Source organism: Pseudophryne corroboree, chromosome 3 (genome assembly GCF_028390025.1).
Source record: "Pseudophryne corroboree isolate aPseCor3 chromosome 3, aPseCor3.hap2, whole genome shotgun sequence".
NCBI lineage: Eukaryota > Metazoa > Chordata > Amphibia > Anura > Myobatrachidae > Pseudophryne > Pseudophryne corroboree.
The window spans coordinates 25,276,818-25,304,128 of NC_086446.1; the positions used below are offsets into that span (position 1 = coordinate 25,276,818).

General features: G+C 47.2%; 1 protein-coding gene across 1 annotated transcript in view; it reads left to right on the forward strand.

Moving 5' to 3' along the window:
- LOC135057093 (zinc finger protein 268-like) overlaps positions 1-5,577 on the forward strand; it is a 189,224-nt gene extending 183,647 nt beyond the window's left edge. Inside the window, exon 8 of the mRNA XM_063962993.1 lies at positions 3,124-5,577. Within this exon, the coding sequence (XP_063819063.1) occupies positions 3,124-4,538 (1,415 nt within the window). The 3' untranslated portion in view covers positions 4,539-5,577. The remainder of the gene's footprint in view (positions 1-3,123) is intronic.
- Positions 5,578-27,311: the final 21,734 nt, after the last annotated feature.

Below are 27,311 nucleotides of genomic sequence, written 5' to 3' on the forward strand. Positions count from 1 at the left end.
CTGCCTCCCCGCTCTGTGCCCTGCACCATTCCCCTACCCTGTCCTGCTGCCTCCCCCGCTCTGTGCCCTGCACCATTCCCCTATCCTGTCCTGCTGCCTCCCCGCTCTGTGCCCTGCACCATTTCCCTATCCTGTCCTGCTGCCTCCCCTGCTCTGCGCCCTATACTATTCCTCTACCCTGTCCTGCTGCCTCCCCCGCTCTGTGCCCTGCTCCATTCCCCTACCCTGTCCTGCTGCCTCCCCCGCTCTGTGCCTTGCACCATTCTCCTACCCTGTCCTGCTGTCTCCCCGCTCTGTGCCCTGCACCATTCCCCTGCCCTGTCCTACTGCCTCCCTGCTCTGTGCCCTGCACCATTCCCCTTTCCTGCTACCTCACCCGCTCTGTGCCCTGCACCATCCCTCTACCCTGTCCTGCTGCCTCCCCCGCTCTGTGCCTGCATCATTCCCCTGCCGTCCTGCTGCCTCACCCGCTCTGTGCCCTGCACCATTCCCCTGCCCTGTCCTGCTGCCTCCCCCGCTCTGTGCCCTGCACCATTCCCCTGCCCTGTCCTGCTGCCTCCCCCGCTCTGTGCCTTGCACCATCCCCCTACCCTGTCCTGCTGCCTCCCCGCTCTATGCCCTGCATCATTACCCTACCCTGTCCTGCTGCCTCCCCCGCTCTGTGCCCTGCACCATTCCCTTTCCCTGTCCTGCTGCCTCCCCCGCTCTGTGCCCTGCACCATTCCCCTGCCCTGTCCTGCTGCCTCCCCCGCTCTGTGCCCTGCACCATCCCCCTACCCTGTCCTGCTGCCTCCCCCGCTCTGTGCCTTGCACCATCCCCCTACCCTGTCCTGCTGCCTCCCCCGCTCTATGCCCTGCACCATTCCTCTACCCTGTCCTGCTGCCTCCCCGCTCTGTGCCCTGCATCATTCCCCTACCCTGTCCGGCTGCCTCCCCCGCTTTCTGTGCCCTGCACCATTCCCCTACCCTGTCCTGCTGCCTCCCCCGCTTTCTGTGCCCTGCACCATTCCCCTACCCTGTCCTGCTGCCTCCCCCGCTCTGTGCCCTGCACCATTCCCCTACCCTGTCCTGCTGCCTCCCCCGCTCTGTACCCTGCACCATTCCCCTACCCTGTCCTGCTGCCTCCCCCTGCTCTGTGCCCTGCACCATTCCCCTACCCTGTCCTGCTGCCTCCCCCGCTCTGTACCCTGCACCATTCCCCTACCCTGTCCTGCTGCCTCCCCCTGCTCTGTGCCCTGCACCATTCCCCTACCCTGTCCTGCTGCCTCCCCCGCTCTGTGCCCTGCACCATTCCCCTACCCTGTCCTGCTGCCTCCCCCGCTCTGTGCCCTGCACCTTTCCTCTACCCTTTCCTGCTGCCTCTCCCGCTTTGTACCCTGCACCATTCCCCTACCCTGTCCTGCTGCCTCACCCGCTCTGTGCCCTGCACCATTCCCCTGCCCTGTCCTGCTGCCTCACCCGCTCTGTGCCCTGCACCATTCCCCTGCCCTGTCCTGCTGCCTCCCTGCTCTGTGCCCTGCACCATCCCACTACCTTGTCCTACTGCCTTCCCCGCTGTGCCCTGCGCCATTCCCCTGCCCTGTCCTGCTGCCTCCACGCTCTATGCCCTGCACCATCCCCCTACCTTGTCCTGCTGCCTCCCCGCTCTGTGCCCTGCACCATTCCCCTACCCTGTCTTGCTGCCTCCCCCGTTCTGTGCCCTGCACCATTCCCCTGTCCTGCTGCCTCCCCACTCTCTGCCCTGCACCATTCCCCTACCCTGTCCTGCTGCCTCCCCCGCTCTGTACCCTGCACCATTCCCCTGCCCTGTCCTGCTGCCTACCTGCTCTGTGCCCTGCACCATTCCCCTACCCTGTCCTGCTGCCTCCCCTGCTCTGTGCCCTGCACCATTCCCCTACCCTGTCCTGCTGCCTCCCTGCTCTGTGCCCTGCACCATTCCCCTACCCTGTCCTGCTGCATCCCCTGCTCTGTGCCCTGCACCATTCCCCTACAGTGTCCTGCTGCCTCCCCCGCTCTGTGCCCTGCGCCATTCCCCTACCCTGTCCTGCTGTCTCTCCGCTCTGTGGCCTGCACACATATACTGTATATATAACCACCTGAAGCACATTGTGTAGTGTGGACGCAGATTTTGGTAATTAGCACACAAGTGTCCCGTGTTTATGAGTGAGGCGGTCTGGATGGATATTGTGGTTCAGCAGCGTCACTGGCTGATGAGGCTTCCTGCTCTGTGATGCTGGCTAGGGAATGTTACCCAGCAAAGTCTGCATTATGGGGGGATATCCATTGGTGATGTGCCATCTGCATGTCCCTGTGGCCGGGGCTATGACATGTGCTGATAATGTGGTTGTGGTATTATAAGCCATTATTGTATCTGTTCCATGAGAGTCTTATTTGTTATTTGTGCATTTTAATTGTAGCAATGTGGTCAAAGGGGGATTTCATTTGGATGTGCTAGCATGATGGCGTGATTAATGACTGATGATTATTGTGCTATTCAGTTGGAGGCCATTTTATTTTTTAGCAAAAAATGTCCCATTACCGGGGCAGTCACACATGGGATCGGTGATAAGTCCTGGATCCCATGTGTTATTGCGGCTCTGTGGGTTGCTTATCTGGGATTATGTTATTATCTGGCCACGTGAATAGTCCCTGGGGGATTTATTATGCGGTAAAGTACCATGGGTAATTGAATACCCCTCCAAGTATGCACATTAAAATGAATCAGCTAAACGTCTTCATTCGTAATAGTAAGATGGTGGTGTAGTGGTTAGCATTGATTTCTCATAGCACTGAAGTTATGAATTCAATTCCTGAAACAATATGCTGTCTGTATGTGGTTTGTATGTGTTTACACAATTTCTCCCAAAACCATACTGGTAGGTTAATTGGCTTCTGATAACAAATTAACCCGTGTGTGTGTGTGTGTGTGTGTGTGTGTGTGTGTGTGTGTGTGTGTGTGTGTGTGTGTGTGTGTGTGTGTGTCTGTGTGTGTGGTAGGGAATATAGAGTGTAAGCTCCCCTGGTGGGACTGATGTGAATGACTAAACATTCTCTGTACCGTGTAATATGTGTGCGCTATATAAAGATCTGTGAATAATAATAATACAGCTATTTTATCTCCAGCAGATGGCGGCACAAGCAGGAATGCCTTGGAGGAAGATCTCATCTTATATGCATTTACTAAAACAGAAGATAACATCACACAGGATTCTCCAGGAGACAGCCCCGTTATGCGAAATATACATCCAGTACCTCTCAGCGCAGATATATCATCTGATCCTTCTAACTGCAAGGACTGGTCTCCTGATACCTCAGATTTTGTTACACATAGTGCAGCTCATACACCTGATAAAGTATTTCCCTGTTCTGAGTGTGGGAAATGTTTTACATATAAATCGCGTCTTGTTAAACATGAAAGATTACACACTGGTGAGAAACTGTTTACATGTTCTGAGTGTGGGAAATGTTTTACATATAAATCAGATCTTGTTACACATCAGAGAAGTCACACAGGTGAGAAGCCATTTTCATGCTCTGAGTGTGGAAAATGTTTTACACAGAAATCAGGTCTTGTTAGACATCAGAGAGGTCACACTGATGAGAAACCATTTTCATGCTCTGAGTGTGGGAAATGTTTTAAACAGAAATCAGATCTTGTTATACATCAAAGAAATCACACAGGTGAGAAGCCATTTTCATGCTCTGAGTGTGGGAAATGTTTCAAACAGAAATCATATCTTGTTCTACATCTGAGAAGTCACACAGGTGAGAAACCATTTCCATGCTCTGAGTGTGGGGAATGTTTTACAAATAAATCAGTTCTTGTTAAACATCAAAGAGGTCACACAGGTGAGAGGCCGTTTCCATGCTCTGAGTGTGGGAAATGTTTTAAATGGAAATCAGATCTTGTTATACATCAGAGAAGTCACACAGGTGAGAAACCATTTTCATGCTCTGAGTGTGGGAAATGTTTCACACAGAAATCACATCTTGTTATACATCGGAGAAGTCACACAGGCGAGAAACCATTTCCATGCTCTGAGTGTAGGAGATGTTTTACAAATAAATCAGAGCTTGGTAGACATCAGAAAAGTCACGCAGGTGAGGGGTCATTTCCATGTTCAAAGTGTGGGAAAAGTTTTACACGGAAACCATATCTTGTTAGACATCAGAAAAGTCACGCAGGTGAGAGGTCATTTTCATGTTCCGAGTGTGGGAAATGTTTTAAACTGAAATCAATTCTGGTTAAACATCAGAGAAGTCACACAGGCGAGAGGCCATTTCCATGTTCTGAGTGCGGGAAATGCTTTGTAGACAAATCATATCTTGTTACGCATCAGAGAAGTCACACAGGTGAGAGGCCGTTTATATGCTCTGAGTGTGGGAAATGTTTTACACAGAAATCATATCTTGTTACACATCAGAGAAGTCACACAGGTGAGAGGCCGTTTCCATGCTCTGAGTGTGGGAAATGTTTTACCCAAAAATCACATCTTGTTACACATCAGATTTCACATAGTAAAAAAGCATTTCTATGAGCTTATACAAAATGGGCAGCACAGCTCCGCAGACAGTTGAAATGGATGTCGTTAATATAAGACTGGAATAGATCACTCGGTTGAAACTAAGGTGGGCATTCCGAGTTGATCACTAGCTGCATTCGTTCGCTGTGCAGCGATGAGGGGAAAAAACTGCACTTCTGCGCATGCAGCGCAATGCGCACGCGCAACGTACTATTACAATGGACGATGTAGTTTTACACCGGGTCTAGCGAAGCTTTTCAGTCGCACTGCAGACCGCAGAGTGATTGACATGAACTGGGCGTTTCTGGGTGTCAACTGACTGTTTTCTGAGAGTGTTCAAAAAAACGCAGGCGTGCCAGGAAAAACGCAGACGTGGCTGGGCGTGTTTGTGACATCAAAACAGGAACTGAACAGTCTGAAGTGATCGCAAGCGCTGAGTAGGTATTGAGCTACTGTAAAACTGCACAAAATTTTTTTGCCGCCGCTCTAGCGCGCGAACAACTCGGAATGACCACCTAAAGCTGGGTACTTACTAAGCAATGTGTTCCCAGTCTGACATCGCTTCCAACCAGAATTCTGCAGCATGTAATTACTAGCGACATCCCCCATTGGCCTTGCTGAAGGGATGACTGGTGATGTTGCTATAGACCCGCAGCAGTGCGCGTATCATCGGTACACACTAGACGATGTTCCCGATATGTTGCTCTGATCCGCAGGATGGGGCGCCATCATCTAGTGTGTACCCAGCTTTACTGTGTTCTGTTTATTCTGTTAGTAATTGGCCCCACTCTCCACAGGAATAACAGACCACATTGTTACATAGCGTCTACATTTTATACATTGCAGTCAAACATAAAAGATAAAATGCATTATTCATTTTCTAAACAGATTTTATTATGGAAACTCTTCCAGCATTTTTTGTTACTTTGGATTTTTGGATTAATGGTGACTCAGAAACCACAAAGTAGTTCTTGGTGGTGGTTAGATAAAAAGTGAAAGTATTTGTTTTCTTTACAGTTTCTTGCAATGTAATAAAAATATATATTTTGTTTTTCTTGGGGAGATTGTCTTTTCTTTGTAAGAGAAATAAGTAACTAATGGTATTTTGTGGGAAAAAAAAACGAGGCATTGTCTGGACACTGCATAGATAATACAAAACAAAGACATTTGGGACTTGTCACCGCCACTGCAAGTCTGTATCTAGCAAATGACAGAACGTTCATATTGTGTTCAAAACAATTATATCTTGGATCCCAGCGTCCAGGGTTCTTCTTTATCTCAGTTCCTGATCTATGTCATTTGCTTCATGTCTGTTCCCGGTGGAACTAGGATCTTAGACATCAAGGTGTTAATATTTGAACATGAAAGAGTCATCACACCAAAAACCAAATACAACACAGTTTTATTAACAAAGGTTCAGTATATATCAGGTTTGATAATGGTTTTAGCATTCCATCAATGAATACATGCCAGGGAGGGGATCCGGTCTGAAGATCGACAGTGTCTAGGTCGACCACTATAGGTCGACAGTCACTAGGTCGACATGGATGGAAGGTCGACATGTGCTAGGTCGACAGGTCTAAAGGTCGACATGAGGATTTTTTTGTGTGTGTCGTTTTCTTCGTAGAGTGACCGGGATCCCAGGGGCCTGTATAGTTTTGGAGTGAGCTGGACTGGACACCATAAAATCATCTGGTTCCTGTCATAGTTACAGAATTATATTGATCTGTATCTGGACCCATGGGTATTATGTATTAACAGTTTCTTATATAGCGCAGCATATTCCGTTGCGCTTCACAATTAGAAAAGCAGTAATAGAACAAAACTGGGTAAAAACAGACAGACATAGAGGTAGGAAGGCCCTGCTCGCTTACAATCTATGGGGTTTTGCTGGCAAAGGTGAAACAATATTTTGGCAATTGCAACAACACGGTGTGGCACTCTGGACTGGAATCTGTACAAAGATACAAAACTGAAATCCCATCCATGAGAGCCTGGAACAGCTATGAGAGTCATACGGAACTCCACCCCAGCCCGTGATACAGGTTCTAAAAGCTGGAACCCACTACTGGAAACTCAAACATAACTGGAGAAACTTAAAGGTACATAATACTGAACCTAGTGCATAGAAACTCATAAGGAATCAGAGTCTGGCATCTCCAAGAATGTAGATGCTGAAGCTATCCACTTGGAACTGCTCTAGACTAAACCTGGAACTGGAATCAGACCCAGAAACAGCCCCAATGCAGAAACTCAGAACAGAAGAAATCAAAGCCCAGTACCAACCTGTGGAAGTCAGCCAAAGGGACGAAAGGAGAGTCCAGATAAGAAGTCAATGCTGGGGAATCTCCTGGAATAACTGTGGCAGATGGTACAGCAGGTGCAGACCAGGAAGGCAGGATAGCAGCAGACTGCTGAGAACTGCAGATACAAGATACTGGTAGATAACAGTCCACTCAGCAGTAAATGCTGGAACACAGGAAGTATTTGGCAGGATACAGATGACAGGTGCTGAACTAGATGGCCAGACACAGAAGCACAATCACAAAGACAGGTGTAACACAGAAATGAATGAAGTTTGGGTATCAGGAACAATCTCAGGAAGACATTGCTCTGGCAATGTGCTGTTCTTCTGAAGGGGTTTGTATAGGCAGCAGTGTAAGTCCATATGTCATCAGAATCATGTGACCAATGCTGCAGCACAGGGATTTTTACCAGGGACTTGCAGTCGGGAGGCCCTGTCAAACTCCTGAGATTTTAAATAAAAACGATAATAATACAAAAGAGTTATGGTAGACTTACCACTGTTAACTGTTTCTTCGAAGTCCATTAGCTCCACAGGATTTATCATGGGGTATAGGTAATTTTGAGAGAACCAAGCAACAAACAGGTAAACTTTTCTCCCCTATACCTTGCCCACAGCTTCAGGCTATCCAGTTTAGTGGTCAAGCCCAAGGCAGGAGCAGGACAGAGTAGGAAGAATGGAATACACAAGAACACACTCAGAAGAGGAGAACTAGTGACCATATAATATTACCCATAAGCCAGGTGCGTCAGGGTGGGTGCCCTGTGGAACCTATGGACCTCAAAGTAACAGTTAACAAAGGCAAGTCTACCATAATTCTTGATTTCTTCTTCAGGGTCCATAGGCTCCAAAGGATTTACCATGGGGATGTCCCACAGGGGACGTTCCTGAATGGTACAGAGAACCTGTCGCCCAAAGGCAGCATCCTGGGAGGTGAAGGTGTCGAATGAATAAAAATTGAGGAAGGTGTTGACAGAAGACCACATGGCTGCTTTGCACAATTGTTCAGCAGATGACAGCCGAATAGCTGCCCACAAGTTCTCCACAGATATAGTGGCGTGAGCATTGATAGTATTTGGAACTGGAAGTTCTGCCTCCATGTATGCCTGAGAAATGTAATTCAAAGCCATCTAGATAGTGTCTGCTTGTTAGCAGGCCAGCCTCTTTTGTGAAATCCATATAGAACAAAAAAATAGTATCCGATCTTCGTAGAAATTTTGTTTGATCCACATACATTTGAACAACATCCAGCGAGGCTTCATCTGCTGTGATGGTGGAGGATTGAAAAGCTGGCACAACAATCCCGATTGATATGAATCCTGGAGACAACTTTAGGGAGGTAGCCAGACCTAGTTATGAGGACAGTCTTATCCTGATGAAAAACCAAAAAGGGGGAGCGACATGATAATGCTCCTAGGTCAAACACCCTGACTGCTGATGCAATGGCTAGAAGAAAAAGAGTCTTCCACGTGAGCCATTTCAGATCCTCAGATTCCAAGGGTTCAAATGGTGATGTCTGTAAAGCCTGAAGCACTAAAGACAAGTCCCACGGGGCAACTAGAGGGAAAAAAGGAGGTTGTATCCGGACCTTCCTGCAGGGAGTCCTCAGGACATCAGGTATAAAAGCAATCTTTCGTTTGAACCATACTGAAAGGGACGAAACTTGTGCTTTAAGAGTCGCCAAACGGAGATTCAGATCCAATCCTGCTTGTAGAAAGTCCAGGACTCTTACCACCCTAAAGTTTTTAGGATTTTGACCGCTAGGTGCACACCACCTAAAATACAAATGCCATAGGGGGTAATTCAGATCTGATCGCTAGGCTGCGTTTTCGCACAGTGGGCAATCAGATCTGAACTGCACATACGTATGCACCACAATGCGCAGACGCGATGGACGGCTGCAAAGGGGATCGCCAGTCAGCGAGGGGTTTGTGCGAAGGATTCATTCGCACGGGCATTTGCAAGGAGATTGACAGGAAGAGGAGGGCGTTTGTGGGTGGCAACTGACCGTTTTCTGCAAGTGTCTGGAAAAACTCAGACGTGTTTAAGCGTTTGAAGGGAAGGTGTCTGACGTCTGACGTTATCCAGTCCAGAACAGGGTGATGTGATCGCAGCGGCTGAGTAAGTCCTGGGCTGTGCAGAGACTGCACAGAATCAGTTTGTGCAGCTCTGCTACACATGCAAACGCACACTTGCACAGCTAAAATACACTCCCCCTGTAGGCGGTGACTATCTGAACGCAGGACAGAAAAAATCACTGCCAAGCGATCAGATCTGAATTAGGCCCATATTCTGTAGTAAATCGTTGCAGAGGCTGGTTTACGAGCCCTGAGCATTATCTGCACTACATGGCATGAGAAACCCCTCGATCTCAAGAGATGTCTCAAGAGCCACGCTGTCAAAGACAGACGAGCCAGGTCTGGGTGTAGACATGGTCCCTGAATCAACAGATCTGGTGTAGAGGCAGTCTGAGAGGACTGTCTAACAGAGAGACCCTGAAGGTCTGCATAACAAGGACATCTTGATCATTGTGGAGCTATGAGGATCACAGTGCCTCCTTCTTGTTTGAACTTGCGAAGTACCTTTGGAAGGAGTGATACCAGAGGAAAGATGTAAGCCAGATTGAAATTCCAACTTACTGCCAGAGCATCCAAAAAGCTGTGCTGGGATCTCTGCTTGTGGACACATACCTCGGTACCTTGCAATTGTGGAGTGATCCCATGAAATTCACATCCGGGAGGCCCCAGTTCTCCACCAATTTTTTAAATAGTTCCGGATGCATAGACCATTTTCTGGAGTGTATGTCCTGACCACTTAGGATGTCTGCTTTGCTTAGGAAGTCCACTTCCCAATCTGCGAGTACCTTATTGATGATTAATGTAGGCTATCACGGCCGCATTGTCGGACTGTACCTAAACAGGTCTACCATGAAGAAGATCCTGTGCCTGTAGGAGTGCTTCGTACACCGCCTAAATCTACAGAATGTTGATTGGCAGACATCTGTCCTGTATTGGTCATCATCCCTGAAAAGACTGGGTGACAAGTTACTACTCCCCATCCATGAAGACTGGCGTCCGTTGTGAGGAGCACCCATTCCGGGATCCAAAGGGGGCACCCATTGTTCAAATGGGACGTGTGTAGCCACCATAACTGGGAAAGCCGGACCTCCTGTGATAGCACCATGGTCTGCATCCTGATGAGCTTGTGTTGGCCATTCCAATGTGACAAGATCAGATGCTGAAGAGGCCTGGAGTGGAATTGGGCATAATCCACCATGTTGAAGGTGGAGACCATAGACACTGCATGGACGAGTGGATGGACACTCACCTTCGCTGAAGGACACACAGGCAGGTGTGAAGGGTTGATATCTTGCTTGGTGGCAGGAAGATCCTCTGTACCTGTGAATCTAGGATCGCTCCTAGATGTAACATCCTCTGAGAGGGGAACAGGAAGTACTTTTTCCGGTTTAGAATCCAGCCGTGCACCTGTAGGAGGGCAATGGTCAACTCAAAATGTTGCTGTTACATCTCTGGCGACTGTCGTCTTGGTAGGGAAGGATACGAACCCCCCTGATGCCTGAGATGTGCGGCCATAACTGCCATAATGCTAAACCTGGGGACCCTCATGAAACTGGGGACCCCATGGGTTTTTGGACCAGAACAGTGTAGGATAGAACCCTTTCCCCTGCTGTAGTAGAAAGAAGTGAATAGCCTGTTGAAGAGCCACAGCCTTTACCAGATCTGCTGGAAGACCAATCCCCAAAAACTGCTGGGGGTGGGTCTCCTCTGAAAGGTGAGGAGGTACCCCTGGGTGACCACTTCCTGCACCCAGGTGTCTGCAGTAGTTTGTAGTCAAGTCTCTGCAATCTTAAGAAGCTGCCCTCCCACCCTGTGGTCTCCCAGGAGTAAGCCCATACTGTCAGGCAGAGGGTTTGTCATCCAGCTTAGAGGCCAGATGTCTGGTAGGGCAGGATTGTTTAGATCTAGGCTTATTGGACTTATAGGAACTGGACATTTTAGGGAACGACTGTCCCTTAACCTTTCCCTGTGGACGAAAGGACCCAAAGGATAATGTTTTGGCCTTGGTAACCACAATTGTAGGGAGAAAAAGCGGTCTTAGAAGCTGCCACAGTGGCTACTATCTTGTCCAGCTCAGCACCAAATAGAATATTCCCTTTAAAGGGTAATGACTCCAATACTTACTTGGAATCAGAGTCTGTCCTCCAGGAGTGAAGCCAGAGCACTCTTCTAGCATCTACCGAGATTGCTGACACTTTAGAAGTGAGTATCCCTGTAACAAGGGCTGCATCCCCAATATAGGAGGCTGCCTCCCTAATATGAGAAATGCAGGAGAGCTACTCCCTGGTAGCTTCCAAGGAGAGACTGTCCTCAAGTACCTCCACCCAGCCTTCAATAGCTTTAGCTACCCAGGCCGTAGCAATGGCTGGACGTGTAATAGCATCTACCTGAGAAAAAATGGTTCTGTGGAAAATCTCTGTCTTCCTATCTGTGGCATCCTTAAGGGAGGAAATAGACGGAATGGATAATGTAGAGCTTTCACTAGATGAGCGACATGAGCATCTACAGAAGGGGTATATTCCCACTTAGTACCTCCTCCCTCTGGGAGAGGGTAGAGAGAAGCCAGCTTTCTTGGTAACTGAAACTTCCTGTTAGGTGTACTCCAAGCCTCATGCATGAGTTCCATGAGCTGGTCTGACTGAGGAAATCCAGCCTTAATGAACCTTTGTCTCTTATAGACTGGACCCTAAGGCTCAGGATCTCGCTCCTCTTCCTCTATGTCAGGGGTGGGGAACCTTTGGCCCTCCAGCTGTTGTTGAACTACACATACCAGCATGCCTTTCTACAGTTTTACTATTTGACAATGCTAAAACTGTTGCACGGTATGCTGGGATGTGTAGTTCAACAACAGCTGGAGGGCCGCAGGTTCCCCACCCATGCTCTATGTTAAGGACTTTGTTAACTGCCCTAACTAAAGTAGGAACATCCACATTGAAGCGTTGCTTCCCCCCCTCCCGACGAGGCAGAACCAAGGTCTGAGGCATAGGTGTCATCTGTCTCTTCAGAGGATATCTCAGAATCTGAATCCGACTGAGATGAGGGTGCTCGTCTAGGCAAGGGCGTAGCCAGAACTTTGTGGGCCCCATAGCAACATTTTGAAGGGGCCCCTGTCCCAATGCTTCTAGAGAGACACCTCCCTGTGGCAGTTGTTAATTTGATGCCCTATAATAGTGCCCTAGTTCATTTTCTGAACCATAGTAGAGCCTTATTTAATGTTATGCCCCATAGTAGTGCCCTAGTTTCTTTTATGAACCATAGTAGTACTTAAGTTCACCCTATGTCACATTTCAGAGCTACCAGTACACATTATGCCGCACAGTACCCCCTATTCACATTATGATATATAGTGCTCACCGTTCATATTGTGCCTCATTACAGTGCCCCGGTTCATATTATATAATAATATAATGCCCTCCAGTTTATTTGATACCACACTGCAATGAGCAGGTCCAGGGGCATACCTAGATATATTGCAGGCCCCAAGGAAAATCGTGCTGTCAAGAAAACTTGGTACGGTCCTTCCCACCTGTCTATTAGGCAACCTGAGCGTAAGAACAATCACACAGTTTCTTGGTTCACAATCAAGACAGCTAGTAGTTGGCATACCAGGAATCAACAGTTTCAAGTTCTTTTGTTAAGTTTTCAAATGCTGGCTCATCTCGATAAGGTACTGTACTGTCACCTCATTGGTGTATTTCTGATCATGGTGCGGATCAATCATGACATGAGGTTGTCTTTCAAAACCAAAACAAAAATTTTTCAAAGAGGGTGATTCGTTAAGTGGGGATCTGGAAGTGGTTCCGATGCTACATAACACTAGTGGCAGTGTCTATGACCACAATAGTCCAGTTTCAAGCTATCACTTTGCTCCTACTCCTAAGGATACCATATCTACACACAAATTTCTGCACAATTTCTTTGCAGTAAACACAGCAGTATTTGTGGTGGCAGGAAATGCCTCTACCCAGTTTGAGAAGACATCAGTGCACACCAATACATATTTCTCTGACGTCCTAAGTGGATGCTGGGACTCCGTAAGGGCCATGGGGAATAGCGGCTCCGCAGGAGACTGGGCACAACTAAAGAAAGCTTTAGGACTACCTGGTGTGCACTGGCTCCTCCCACTATGACCCTCCTCCAGACCTCAGTTAGAATCTTGTGCCCGGCTGAGCTGGATGGACACTAGGGGCTCTCCTGAGCTCCTAGAAAGAAAGTATATTTAGGTTTTTTATTTTACAGTGAGATCTGCTGGCAACAGACTGCAGCGAGGGACTAAGGGGAGAAGAAGCGAACCTACCTAACAGGTGGTAGTTTGGGCTTCTTAGGCTACTGGACACCATTAGCTCCAGAGGGATCGACCGCAGGACCCGACCTTGGTGTTCGTTCCCGGAGCCGCGCCGCCGGCCCCCTTACAGAGCCAGAAGCAAGAAGTGTTCCGGAAAATCGGCGGCAGAAGACTTCTGTCTTCAACAAGGTAGCGCACAGCACTGCAGCTGTGCGCCATTGCTCCTCATGTACACCTCACACTCCGGTCACTGATGGGTGCAGGGCGCTGGGGGGGGCGCCCTGAGGGCAATATAAGACACCTTGGCTGGCAAATCATCACAATATATAGTCCCAGGGCTATATATGTGATAAATTACCCCTGCCAGAATCCATAAAAAAAGCGGGAGAAAAGTCCGCCGAAAAAGGGGCGGGGCTATCTCCCTCAGCACACTGGCGCCATTTTTTCTTCACAGTGCAGCTGGAAGACAGCTCCCCAGGCTCTCCCCTGTAGTTTTCAGGCTCAAAGGGTTAAAAAGAGAGGGGGGGGGGCACTAAATTTAGGCGCAATATATGTATAGAAGCAGCTATTGGGGGAAAAATCACTCAGTTATAGTGTTAATCCCTGCATTATATAGCGCTCTGGTGTGTGCTGGCATACTCTCTCTCTGTCTCCCCAAAGGACTTTGTGGGGTCCTGTCCTCAGTCAGAGCATTCCCTGTGTGTGTGCGGTGTGTCAGTACGGCTGTGTCGACATGTTGGATGAGGAAGGTTACGTGGAGGCGGAGCAGAGGCCGATAAATGGGATGTCGCCCCCTGTGGGGCCGACACCAGAGTGGATGGATAGGTGGAAGGTATTAACCGACAATGTCAACTCCTTACATAAAAGGCTGGATGACGTAACAGCTGTGGGACAGCCGGCTTCTCAGCCCGCGCCTGCCCAGGCGTCTCAAAGGCCATCAGGGGCTCAAAAAACGCCCGTTACCTCAGATGGCAGACACAGATGTCGACACGGAGTCTGACTCCAGTGTCGACGAGGTTGAGATATATACACAATCCACTAGGAACATCCGTTACATGATCTCGGCAATGAAAAATGTGTTGCACATTTCTGACATGAACCCAAGTACCACATAAAAGGGGTTTTATTTTTGGGGAGAAAAAGCAGCCAGTGTTTTGTTCCCCCATCAGATGAGTGAATGAAGTGTGTAAAGAAGCGTGGGTTCCCCCGATAAGAAACTGGTAATTTCTAAAAAGTTACTGATGGCGTACCCTCTCCCGCCAGAGGATAGGTCACGTTGGGAGATATCCCCTAGGGTGGATAAGGCGCTCACACGTTTGTCAAAAAAGGTGGCACTGCCGTCTTAGGATACGGCCACCTTGAAGGAGCCTGCTGATAAAAAGCAGGAGGCTATCCTGAAGTCTGTATATACACACTCAGGTTCTATACTGAGACCTGCAATTGCCTCAGCATAAATAGTGCTGCTGCAGCGTGGTCTGATACCCTGTCAGATAATATTAATACCCTAGACAGGGATAATATTTTGCTAACATAGAGCATATTAAAGATGTCGTCTTATATATGAAGGATGCACAGAGGGATATTTGCCGGCTGGCATCCAGAATTAATGCAATGTCCATTCTGCCAGGAGGGTATTAGAAACCCGGCAGTGGACAGGTGATGCTGCCTTTAAAAGGCACATGGAGATTCTGCCTTATAAGGGTGAGGAATTGTTTGGGGATGGTCTCTGGGACCTCATATCCACAGCAACAGCTGGGAAGAAAATTTTTTACCTCAGGTTTCCTCACAGCCTAAGAAAGCACCGTATTTTCAGGTACAGTCCTTTCGGCTTCAGAAAAGCAAGCGGGTCAAAGGCGCTTCCTTTCTGCACAGAGACATGGGAAGATGGAAAAAGCTGCACCAGACAGCCAGTTCCCAGGATCAAAAATCTTCCCCCGCTTCCTCTGAGTCCACCGCATGACGCTGGGGCTCCACAGGTGGAGACAGGTGCGGTGGGGGCGCGTCTCGGGAACTTCAGGGACCAGTGGGCTTGCCCACAGGTGGATCCCTAGGTTCTGCAAGTAGTATCACAGGGATACAGGCTGGAGTTCGAGGCGACTCCCCCTCGCCGTTACCTCACATCAGCCTTGCCTGCTGCCCTCGGAGAAAGGGAGGTAGTACTGGCGGCAATTCACAAGCTGTACTTCCAGCAGGTGAAATCAAGGTACCCATCCTTCAACAAGGCCGGGGTTACTATTCCAAAATGTTGTGGTACCGAAACCAGACGGTTCGGTGAGACCCATTCTAAAATTGAAATCCTTGAACACTTATATACGAAGGTTCAAGTTCAAAATGGAATCGCTCAGGGCGATTATTGCAAGCCTGGAGAATTTCATGGTATCACTGGACATCAAGGATGCTTACCTGCATGTCCCTATTTACCCTCTTCACCAGGAGTACCTCAAACTTGTGGTACAGGATTGTCATTACCAATTCCAGACGTTGCCGTTGGTCTGTCCCCGGCACCGAGGTATTTACCAAGGTAATGGCCGAAATAATTATCCCGTACTTGGACGATCTCCTTATAAAGGCGAGGTCCAGGGAGCAGTTGTTCGTCGGAGTAGCACTATCTCGGGAAGTGCTACAACAGCACGGCTGGATTCTGAATATTCCAAAGTCGCAGCTGGTTCCTACGACGCGTCTACTGTTTCTGGGTATGGTTCTGGACACAGAACAGGATAAAAAGGGTTTCTCCCGTAGGAGAAGTCCAAGGAGTTGTCGTCTCTAGACAGAGACCTCCTAATACAAATACAGGTGTCGGTGCATCAATGCACGCGAGCCCTGGGAAAGATGGTAGCTTCTTACGAAGAAATTCCATTCGCCAGGTCCCATGCAAGGATCTTCCAGTGGGATCTGTTGGACAAGTGGTCCGGGTCGCATCTTCAGATGCATCGGCGGATAACCCTGTCTCCAAGGGCCAGGGTGTCGCTGTTGTGGTGGCTGCAGAGTGCTCATCTTCTAGGGGGCTGCAGATTCGGCATACAGGACTGGGTCCTGGTGACCACAGATGCCAGCCTTCGAGGCTGGGGGGCAGTCACACAGGGAAGAAACTTCCAAGGCTATGGAAAAGTCAGGAGACTTCCCTACACATAAATATTCTGGAACTAAGGGCCATTTACAATGCCCTAAGTCAGGCTAGATCCCCTGCTTCAACACTGGCTGGTGCTGATCCAGTCAGACAACATCACGGCGGTCGCTCATGTAAACCGACAGGGCGGCACAAGAAGCAAGATGGCGATGGCAGAAGCAACAAGGATTCTCCGATGGGCGGAAAATCATGTGTTAGCTCTGTCAGCAGTGTTCATTCCCGGAGTGGACAACTGAGAAGCAGACTTTCTCAGAAGACACGACCTCCACCCGGGAGAGTGGGGACTTCATCCAGAAGTCTTCCAAATGATTGTACACCGTTGGGAAAGGCCACAGGTGGACATGATGGTGTCCCGCCTCAACAAAAAGCTACAAAGATATTGCGCCAGGTCAAGGGACCCTCAGGCGATAGCTGTGAACGCTCTGGTAACACCGTGGGTGTACCAGTCGGTGTATGTGTTCCCTTCTCTGCCTCTCTTACCCAGGGTAATGAGAATAATAAGAAGGAGAGGAGTAAGAACTATACTCATTGTTCCGGGTTGGCCAAGAAGAGCTTGGTACCCAGAACTCCAAGAAATGATCTCAGAGGACCCATGGCCTCTGCCGCTCAGACAGGACCTGCTGCAGCAGGGGGCCTGTCTGTTCCAAGACGTACCGCGGCTGCGTTTGACGGCATGGCGGTTGAACGCCGGATCCTGAAGGAAAAGGGCATTCCGGAGGAAGTTATCCCTACGCTATTTAAAGCTAGGAAAGAAGGAACGCAAACCATTATCACCGCATATGGCGGAAATAGGTTGCGTGCTGTGAGGCCAGGAAGGCCCCAAAGGAGGAATTTCAGCTAGGTCGATTTCTGCACTTCCTACAGTCAGAGGTGACTATGGGCCTAAAATTGGGTTCCATTAAGGTCCAGATTTCGGCTCTATCGATTTTCTTCCAAAATAGAACTGGCTTCACTGCCTGAAGTTCAGACTTTTGTTAAGGGAGTGCTGCATAGTCAGCCCCCGTTTGTGCCTCCAGTGGCACCGTGGGATCTCAACGTGGTGTTGGATTTCCTGAAGTCGCATTGGGTTGAGCCACTTAAATCCGTGGAGCTACAATACCTCACGTGGAAAGTGGTCATGCTGTGGGCCTTGGCGTCGGCCAGGGGTGTATCAGAATTGGCGGCTTTGTCATACAAAAGCCCTTATCTGTATTTTATATGGATAAGGCGGAATTGAGGACTCGTTCCCAATTCCTTCCTAAGGTGGTATCAGTTTTTCATGTGAACCAACCTATTGTGGTGCCTGCGGCTACTTGGTACTTGGAGGATTCCAAGTTACTGGACGTAGTCAGGGCCCTGAAAAGTATATGTTTCCAGGACGGCTGGAGTCAGGAAAACTGACTCGCTATTTATCCTGTATGCACCCAACAAGCTGGGTGCTCCTGCTTCTAAGCAGACTATTGCTCGCTGGATCTGTAGCACGATTCAACTTGCACATTCTGCGGCTGGACTGCCGCACCCTAAATCTGTAAAAGCCCATTCCACAAGGAAAGTGGGCTCTTCTTGGGCAGCTGCCCGAGGGGTCTCGGCTTTACAACTTTGCCGAGCTGTTACTTGGTCGGGTTCAAACATTTTTGCAAGAGTCTACAAGTTTGATACCCTGGCTGAGGAGGACCTAGAGTTTGCTCATTCGGTGCTGCAGAGTCATCCGCACTCTCCCGCCCATTTGGGAGCTTTGGTATAATCCCCATGGTCCTTACGGAGTCCCAGCATCCACTTAGGACGTCAGAGAAAATAAGATTTTACTCACCGGTAAATCTATTTCTCGTAGTCCGTAGTGGATGCTGGGCGCCCATCCCAAGTGCGGATTGTCTGCAATACTTGTTTATAGTTATTGCCTTACTAAAGGGTTATTGTTGAGCCATCTGTTGAGAGGCTCAGTTATATTTCATACTGTTAACTGGGTATAGTATCACGAGTTATACGGTGTGATTGGTGTGGCTGGTATGAGTCTTACCCGGGATTCAAAATCCTTCCTTATTGTGTCAGCTCTTCCGGGCACAGTATCCTAACTGAGGTCTGGAGGAGGGTCATAGTGGGAGGAGCCAGTGCACACCAGGTAGTCCTAAAGCTTTCTTTAGTTGTGCCCAGTCTCCTGCGGAGCCGCTATTCCCCATGGTCCTTACGGAGTCCCAGCATCCACTACGGACTACGAGAAATAGATTTACCGGTGAGTAAAATCTTATTTTCAAATTCCTACAGGGTGGTAACCGTATGAAGTCGATTTGTGTTACCTGGAAAGGTCCGTCTGCAGGAGGAGTATGGGATGGCTCTGTTAGTGCTACCTTACCAAATGTTCTTCCTCATGCAAGTAAGACAGGTCACTGCTTTCCTGCTTGACTGAGAAGAGAACCCTGGTACACGCCAGTATGCTCTTACCAATTTGCACATACCTTCCTTACCCTAGGTGAGTCAGACCATATGCCACCTCAGCTAGGTTTGGGAGATACGTAGGCTTGGGAGATACGTCCTGGGGGCCACTGACTTACCTTGTCCATCTCTCCAGAGTCCTGAGGACTCCTGACCATACTCCTTCTCCTTCCAGACCTCCTTTTCCTGTAGGGAACACACATTTGCATCTCAATCTAACTGTTGTGTGTTTGCAATGTAGAGTACCATGAGCACCACTCAAAAAAAGAAAAGAAAAACATCTCTAGAGGGAAAAAGAGAAAAAAAAAATCAGGTCTGCGTTCACCATCGGGCTGTCACTTATGTCTGGTCTCTTAGTAAAGGTCTGATTCAGATATTCCATACCATCATGCATATCAGTGTCTATACAAAATTTCCCTTCACCAGTATTCTCATCCTCCACCCTTTGTGCATGACAAGGCACACTGCAGTAATATACTAGTGTCATCGTGTTGATGAGACATACCGGGTTCGGGGAGAACTTTGAAGGACCAATACGGCATGTGGTGTATGAACTGTCAAATCATGTACCAGTACTACGTCCTAGGTATTTGACCCTTGCCCTACACAACTGTAGTTTATCCCTTGAGACCTGGTGTCCTGTCTGAAAGAGACGAAACAGAAACTGTTTTGTATCTGCCAGGGACGACTCAAATGAATTAGCGCACAAGTCATCAACATATTGTACCAGCACCGACCCATTCTCAGGCTGAAAGGACTGTAAACAGTCATGTAGGGCTTGGGGGAAAATACTCAGGCTGTCACTTGAAACCTTTGGAGAGTCGGGTCCATGTATTGTACCCCCTTTGTAAACGCAAAGATGAAGAGGAAACTAAAGAAAACAGAATAGAGGTTGGTGACAGTAAAGTTTGTAGAGGTGGAGAGGATTTTATTAAAATGACAACTGGATTGGGCACTACGGGGAACTGATTCTTAAATACTTGGTCTACCCCCCTTAAAGCTTGTGCTTGCTGTGTCACTACTGGGACTACCTCAGCCATCAATCCAGTGTCCTGTCCATCCTAAGTTCATAGGGAACCCGGTATCTGTGGGATAATTTCCTCTACCTGTGATGGACATGAATCTAGAACAGTGGAATGCAACATTAGTCTTTGAGGAGTATCTAACATACCTTGTACTTCCTGAGCGGGAGTACAATATATGTATTTCACATTTCAATTTACATAACAAAATCTCTGTCGATTAAGATAGTCAGAGGCCACTGCTGCTAGGAGAAAAGAAAATGGTTTAGCATCATAGAGGCCCAATCGTAACTTCTGCAGGTTTTGTCAAAGGGTAATGTTGCACTTCTCTCGTTCCTCCCATTTGCCGAATTAGTGTTTACCAGTTGTCTTGTCCTGCCGGAGAATTTTCTAGTACTGCAAAAAAAAAAAAAAAAAAAAAGGTTATGCGAAGTATTCATTCAATCATTCTCATCACGTATTAAGGGTCTGTACATGGGGGGTAATTCTGAGATGATCGCAGCAGCAAGTTTGTTAGCAAATTGGCAAAACCATGTGCACTGCAGGGGGAGCAGATATAACATTTGCAGAGAGAGTTAGATTTGGGTGGGTTATTTTGTTTCTGTGCAGGGTAAATACTGGCTGCTTTTTTTTACGCTGCAAATTAGATTGCAGATTGAACACACCACACCCAAATCTAACTCTCTCTGCATATGTTAAATCTGCCTCCCCTGCAGTGCACATGGTTTTGCCCAACTGCTAACAAAATTCCTGCTGCAATCAACTTGGAATTACCCCCATGGTCCAACAAACATTTCCGAGCTTATCTAGACTAGGGCATTACTAGAAATTAATACTTCTTATGTGGTCATTTAAAAATAAATACCCGGGGGTTACCCTATCTCTGTCCGCTTTCCTACTGGGAAATACTAATGTGCGGACAGGATATTCTCCATTTATGACGTTACTTTCTTGATTTTTATTTAATTTTTTGGGGTTTTACTATATATGCACTTGAATGGCTCCATACTTACCAGTTCCACTCGTCTCAGCCACTTCCCCTGCAGGCTATAGCTCCTCTTTTACCGGTTGGATACTCCTCTGAGTGCATAAAAATGGCTGAAACCAGTCAGGTCACCTTCTCCTCCTAAATAAAACTTTGACATTCATTAGTACATATATAGGATACATTCATATTTTTCATATTTTGATTATTTTCTATAGTTTGTATGCTGGCTGTAACTGCTTCCACATCCACATATGGCGGTGTACTTGCTTTCTTTTTTTTTTTCTTATTTATTGTTGCTACGAGTTCAAACAGTTATTATGTTTTTGTTCTTGTCTTATATGACTTTGGTTAAACATACTACCTGCAATACCTCAGGATCAAAACCACCAACCCTAGGAAATGATGCCCTATCATCAACAGTCATTCGTACCTATGTGTCACAAAAAGCCTCTGCGTGTGGACCATACTTCCCACACATTATAAACCGAGCGGACCCTCTTGGCCTCTGCTGTCCAGCCGAACGTTTCTCGATAGTGCACTTGGCACCCATCGTGGACTTTTTGACACAATCCCCAAATAGACAATACGAGCAAACGGTGAACGTCCTCTGAGTTCTTTCACCAACTTCTTCTCCGCCGGAAAGTACCACGGTCCACTTCTGTAGTGACTGCCGCATACCTAGTGAGGACCCTACCAGACCCCTCAGCACTGGAAGTGTGACGTATTAACAGCAATAAATCAATACCCCACCTTTTTTAGTGGATGTTACAGGCCTGCTACTTTTTGAGTTTCTATCCACTGGAATTTTGTTGGGTGAGAAACAACTTATTGATCACCCTATCCAGTGAATGTCCACCAAGAAACTCCCTGTGAGCTCAGCGAAGTTTCTTCTTCCTTACACAAATCACGTTTGCGTATGCTAACACAGCACGTATGATGACGCAATTTGCGTGAAATCACCCAAATGGTATCACGTTGCGCCGCGTATCACACACACACACACACACACACGTGCGGTCCAATCACACGATTTACAAATACTTGTTATTTATGTGCCTTACGATCATGAACACAATTGTACTTTTATTAGAAGGGTATGTCTCCATCACCTGGGGTGTTCTGGCTAACCCCACCCCCGGCCTTAAACGTGCGGCTGCAAACCGCCCCGCCACTGAAGCTTCTCCTAGCTTGAGTGTCTCGCCCTACGGGATCCCTTCCGGGGTTCAATACATCCACACCTACTTTCAACTCACACTAATATACAATGTTATCTGTACAGAAAAACATCACTCCTTTTGATTGATAGCTTGTCCCAGAGGTAGTACACTTTAAACAAATATAGTAATCTGCTTTTAAAATCGGATAGTTACTCATTAATGTATAACTATGTCTTTTATCCTGCCTTAAATTAAACTTCTATTGTGTGGTTAAAAACCTGTGCTCGCTACTTTACGCAACCTTGCAATATGCACGCAACCATGCGCGTAATCTCGCCACGTGCGCGTTCCTATACGCTTACCTCACGTACTTTTTCTACCGTACCACGTGTTCGCACCTAAATATTCCACACTTATCATGATCAATGTAAGCAGTTTCTACTGCTCACTACACAATACACCTTTGATCCTTACACACGCTGAAAGTCGCCCACACGGGTAATCTTCCGTTGAGTGCTGCCTAAACTTTTAAGTCGAAACTGAGAGTTGTATGTGTTCTACAATTTACCCACTTAAACAAATACACAAAATGTATAACAAATAAATGTATCCGATTCTATGCAGATCTATAATGACTATTGACTATAATTTAAATGCTATGATTCAGATTGGATAGCTATCTTGCAGAAAATACACTGATATATATATATATATATATATATATATACACCACTTGACTCTCATAGAACCCCCACACAGCACATGTATTCGTACACACATACTAAATGAATGCAGCTTCTACAGAGCCTCTAATTTGCATATCAACAGATGTTCACATGCTTGTTGTTCAGGAGAGTGGTTGAACAGGTTCATTAACATTTCAATTGCTTATCTTGTAGCAAACAGAGGGTTAAGAAATCCTGAAGAAGAAGAAAAAAGACTTTATATCTGTGTGTAATTCTTACATCAAGTATTCATCTCACTATTAACTCTCACTAGGCCCAATTGAAACTATTTGTAATTGACTATGGCATGGGTTAATTAAATTCATTAGTAGCTTTTAAATGGTGTTGGATTTGTACATATGTATTGTTTATTTGTGACAAAGGAAACAGATTGTTTAAACACACTGAAAGTCAGCTGTTAGCTAGGTGGATACAGAGTGACCTTTACGTACCTAAAATGGCCCCTTATTGCCAGCCATGTGCATGGACAAAATGGTGGTCACACCATGCGGCCAGAAATACACTAGCTCTTTTGTCACAAATCCCAATTTATACAAGCACCGGAAGTTGCCCTAATAGACAATTCCCACTGCATGGTAACAACGCTTCCACACGCTTTTTCAGCGCGAACAAAGCTTTGCTATTTTAGGCCTATGTTAGCAGTATGCGAATAGGCCTCAGCATGCTAACACAGCTATATCATACCTAAGCACCAACTCTTAAATGCTCTTTAAATTTACTTAACAGATTAACAATCCAATCTGAATCAAACACAATATGACTTATTTGAACCTTGTTTAGCAACAATAAAAATACGCTGTAGCATTTCAAATATTGTGCGGTTTTCTTTTTTTCACACGCAACAAAGAAATATATTGTCCCTTGAATTTCATATCAGCGCCTTACTGATAAAACAAAAAAACAAACGGCATGCGGTTCAGCAGCATCTGTAGAACAGCATCTGTAGACCACAGCAGCGTCTGTACAGCGCATCATTAAGTACGTGATATCGCGGACGCAGCCCCCACCTGAGAATGTCTGATTATTTCTAATAAATATTTCAAATGCCAGCGTTAATATATGCTGCGGACGCAAGGCGCATCTTATTACCATATACGATAAAAGTGCACTGTACGTCGCAAACCCTACATCCCTTAAGAGAAAACAAACACTCGCACACAGTGGCTGAGGTCCAACGCTCAGAGATGTATATATTTGATATTAAAAGGGTATGCATACAATATAACACATGTACAGTATATATATATGGTTACAGTGTTACAATTACACAAGAAGCAGTTGTGGTTACATAAGGATCAATTACAGCTACAGGCAGCATACTTTACCCTGTCCCTCAATGCATAGTCCTCTCCGTCTTTGAATCTGCCTCAACAGCAACTAAACAACAGCAAACAGCACTTCTTGGGTGAGGGGAAAATACCTATAAACTGTGTATTGGGGGAAGTACATGTATGGGACTGTGTCTTCTGTTATTGGTCCAGGGGAGGGTGATATCTCATTCATGATGTGTCATTGGTCAGTTCATATGCAAGCAACGTCCAGCTTTGAAGATGCCATCATAGGGATTAGCCATGCTGTCTCACAGGAAGTTCTTTGTTCACCTTTGAATTGTGGCTTCATATTCATACATTCAATCATAACTAATTGTTGCAATGTGCTACATTCTAACCACAGCTATCAAATTAACACACTCATTCCCATGATCATTTTGACACCAAGCATGACATGTTTATCTTGTTCCGTTCCAATAATACATATATATCTGATGTTATAACTCTCTTATATAAATACATTATAATGGCTGGTGCTTGACATGTTTAATTTATGTGTGGTATGAAATATGTGTTGAATATATCTTTGTGGCTTGTCTGTGTGAATGTGTATGCTACCATATATCACTATGCACGCTGCGTGTATGCTCACGCACAGCGACCCATCTGTTTGGAGTTTGTATGTGATGTGTATGTAATATTTTTGACTTTGACACTGTATATAACACATGTACCTGTGACAGGGGAGATGGGCCCTCTCAGCTCTGTACTCCATAGCAGCTGCACTCCCTGCACTTATGGTAGCTACACCCTGTATATAAGACATGTAACTGTGACAGGGAAGGTGGCCCCTCTCAGCTCTGGGCCCCATAGCAGCTGCACTCCCTGCACTTATGGTAGCTACACCCTGTATATAAGACATGTAACTGTGACAGGGATGTGGCCCCTCTCAGCTCTGGGCCCCATGGCAGCTGCACTCCCTGCACCTATGGTAGCTACACCCTGTATATAATACATGTAACTGTGACAGGGATGTGGCCCCTCTCAGCTCTGGGCCCCATAGCAGATGCACTGTCTGCACCTATGGTAGCTACAACCTGTATATAACACATGTAACTGTGACAGAGAAGGCAGGCCCCTTTCAGCTCTGGGCCCCATAGCAGCTGCACTCCCTGCACCTATGGTAGCTACACCCTGTATATAATACATGTAACTGTGACAGGGATGTGGCCCCTCTCAGCTCTGGGCCCCATAGCAGCTGCACTGTCTGCACCTATGGTAGCTACAACCTGTATATACCACATGTAACTGTGACAGGGAAGGTGGCCCCTCTCAGCTATGGGCCCCATAGCAGCTGCACTCCCTGCACCTATGGTAGCTACACCCCTGTATATAACACATGTAACTGTGACAGAGAAGGCAGGCCCCTTTCAGCACTGGGCCCCATAGCAGCTGCACTCCCTGCACCTATAGAGGCTCCTGGTCTGTCGCCTTGTAACATTTCTTGAAAGGTGACTGATGTCTGAGCTAAGCTCTGGACAGTCTGTGAAAAGATGTCCATCCAAGGAGGTTGCATAGCGGAAGCCAACAAAGCAGGTTGAAACTGTTAATTGTAGAGGCAGAACAAGAGCTGACAAGCGTTCCACTAACTGCATCATAACCTGAGATAAAGAAGCCACCCATGGTGGTTCTTGAACGGTGGTGGTACATAACACCTTACACAGAGACCATCCTGTACATCAGGCCTGGCCAACCTGTGGCTCTCCAGATGTTGTGAAACTACATATCCCAGCATGCCTTGCCACAGTTTTAGCATTCCCTAATAGCAAAACTGTAACAATGCATGATGGGACTTGTAGTTTTACAACCGCTGGAGATCCACAGGTTGGCCAGGCCTGCTGTACATGATCCTGAAGGTCTAAGTCAGCTGAACAGGATCTGCATGTAATCAGTATAGGAGCCCCAGCCTCCTCCTTTCCTTTAGACCAGGGATGGGGAACCTGCGGCCCTCCAGCTGTTGTTGAACTACGCATCCCAGCATGCCCTGCAACAGTGTTAGCATGGCCAAATAGCAAAACTGTAGCAAGGCATGCTGGTATGTGTAGTTCAACAACAGCTGGAGGGCTAGAGGTTCCCCACCCTGCTTTCACCACCTCCCAGAGGGGAGATGCAGGTGACCACTAGGTGGGCTGGGGTGAATGACATCATTATATACAGTGATCACAAAATACGTGCTATAGCAGGACGCGCTGCGAATCACAGTCCTGTGTGCGCCTCAGCCAATACTGAAATGCTATTGGCTGAGGCCCACACAGGAAGAGTGACTCACAGCACATCCTGCAGGACACGATCATTACCCATTGCCCGCCTCCCCTGTCAATCACCGCCGGCATGTTCCCAAGGCGACTCCTACGTCCCTCCTCCTTGCCCGCCAGCAACGGTTGTCTCGAGTCAGTCCCTGCACACAGCAAGATCACTGCCTGAGGCCGGCATGAACATCATCATCGCTGGCTAGAGGACCGTCCTCCTTCCCTCCTTCCCTCCCTCCCTCCCTCATCAAATGTGGTGCATATGGAGATCCTGTACATATATATATATATATATATATATATATAAAAGCAGGACTTGTGAGGTGGATTATTTCTATAATAACCAACTGAGGTATATCTACCTATCTATATATGGAGACACACAGTTATCTATCTATATCTGTCTCTGTCTCTCTCTCTCTACATAGCTAGATATACCTTGGTTATATATAAATAATCTACCTCACAAGTCCTGCTTGTGGAACTACAAGTCCCAAGGTTCAATTGTCTCTTAACAATGCCAGGCGATTTTCTCCTATATTTACACAGTGCTGGATCTGGTGCACTCAAGACCTTCTTTTCTCATACGTCCTAGAGGATGCTGGGGTCCACTTATTGACCATGGGGTATAGATGGTTCCGCAGGAGCCATGGGCACTCTTTAAGACTTTTCAATGGGTGTGAACTGGCTCCTCCAGACTTCAGTTTTAGAAATGTGCCCAGGGAGACTGGATGCACTCCAGGGGAGCTCTACTGAGTTTCTCTGAAAAGACTTATGTTAGGTTTTTTATTTTCAGGGAGATCTGCTGGCATCAGACTCCCTGCTTCTTGGGACTGAGGGGGCAGAAGTAGGAACCAACTTCCTGAAGAGTTTCATGGCTCTGCTTCTGGCTGACAGGACACCATTAGCTCCTGAAGGGAAATGAACGCTAGCTGTGCCTAGATGCTCACTCCCACAGCACCCCGTCACCCCCCTCGCAGAGCCAGAAGTCTGAAGACAGGTGAGTATGAGAAGATAGATCTTCTAGCAACTAAAGTGACGGCTGAGGTACGGCGCGGCTGGTGGGGGCGCATTGCGCCATTGCTGCCCAC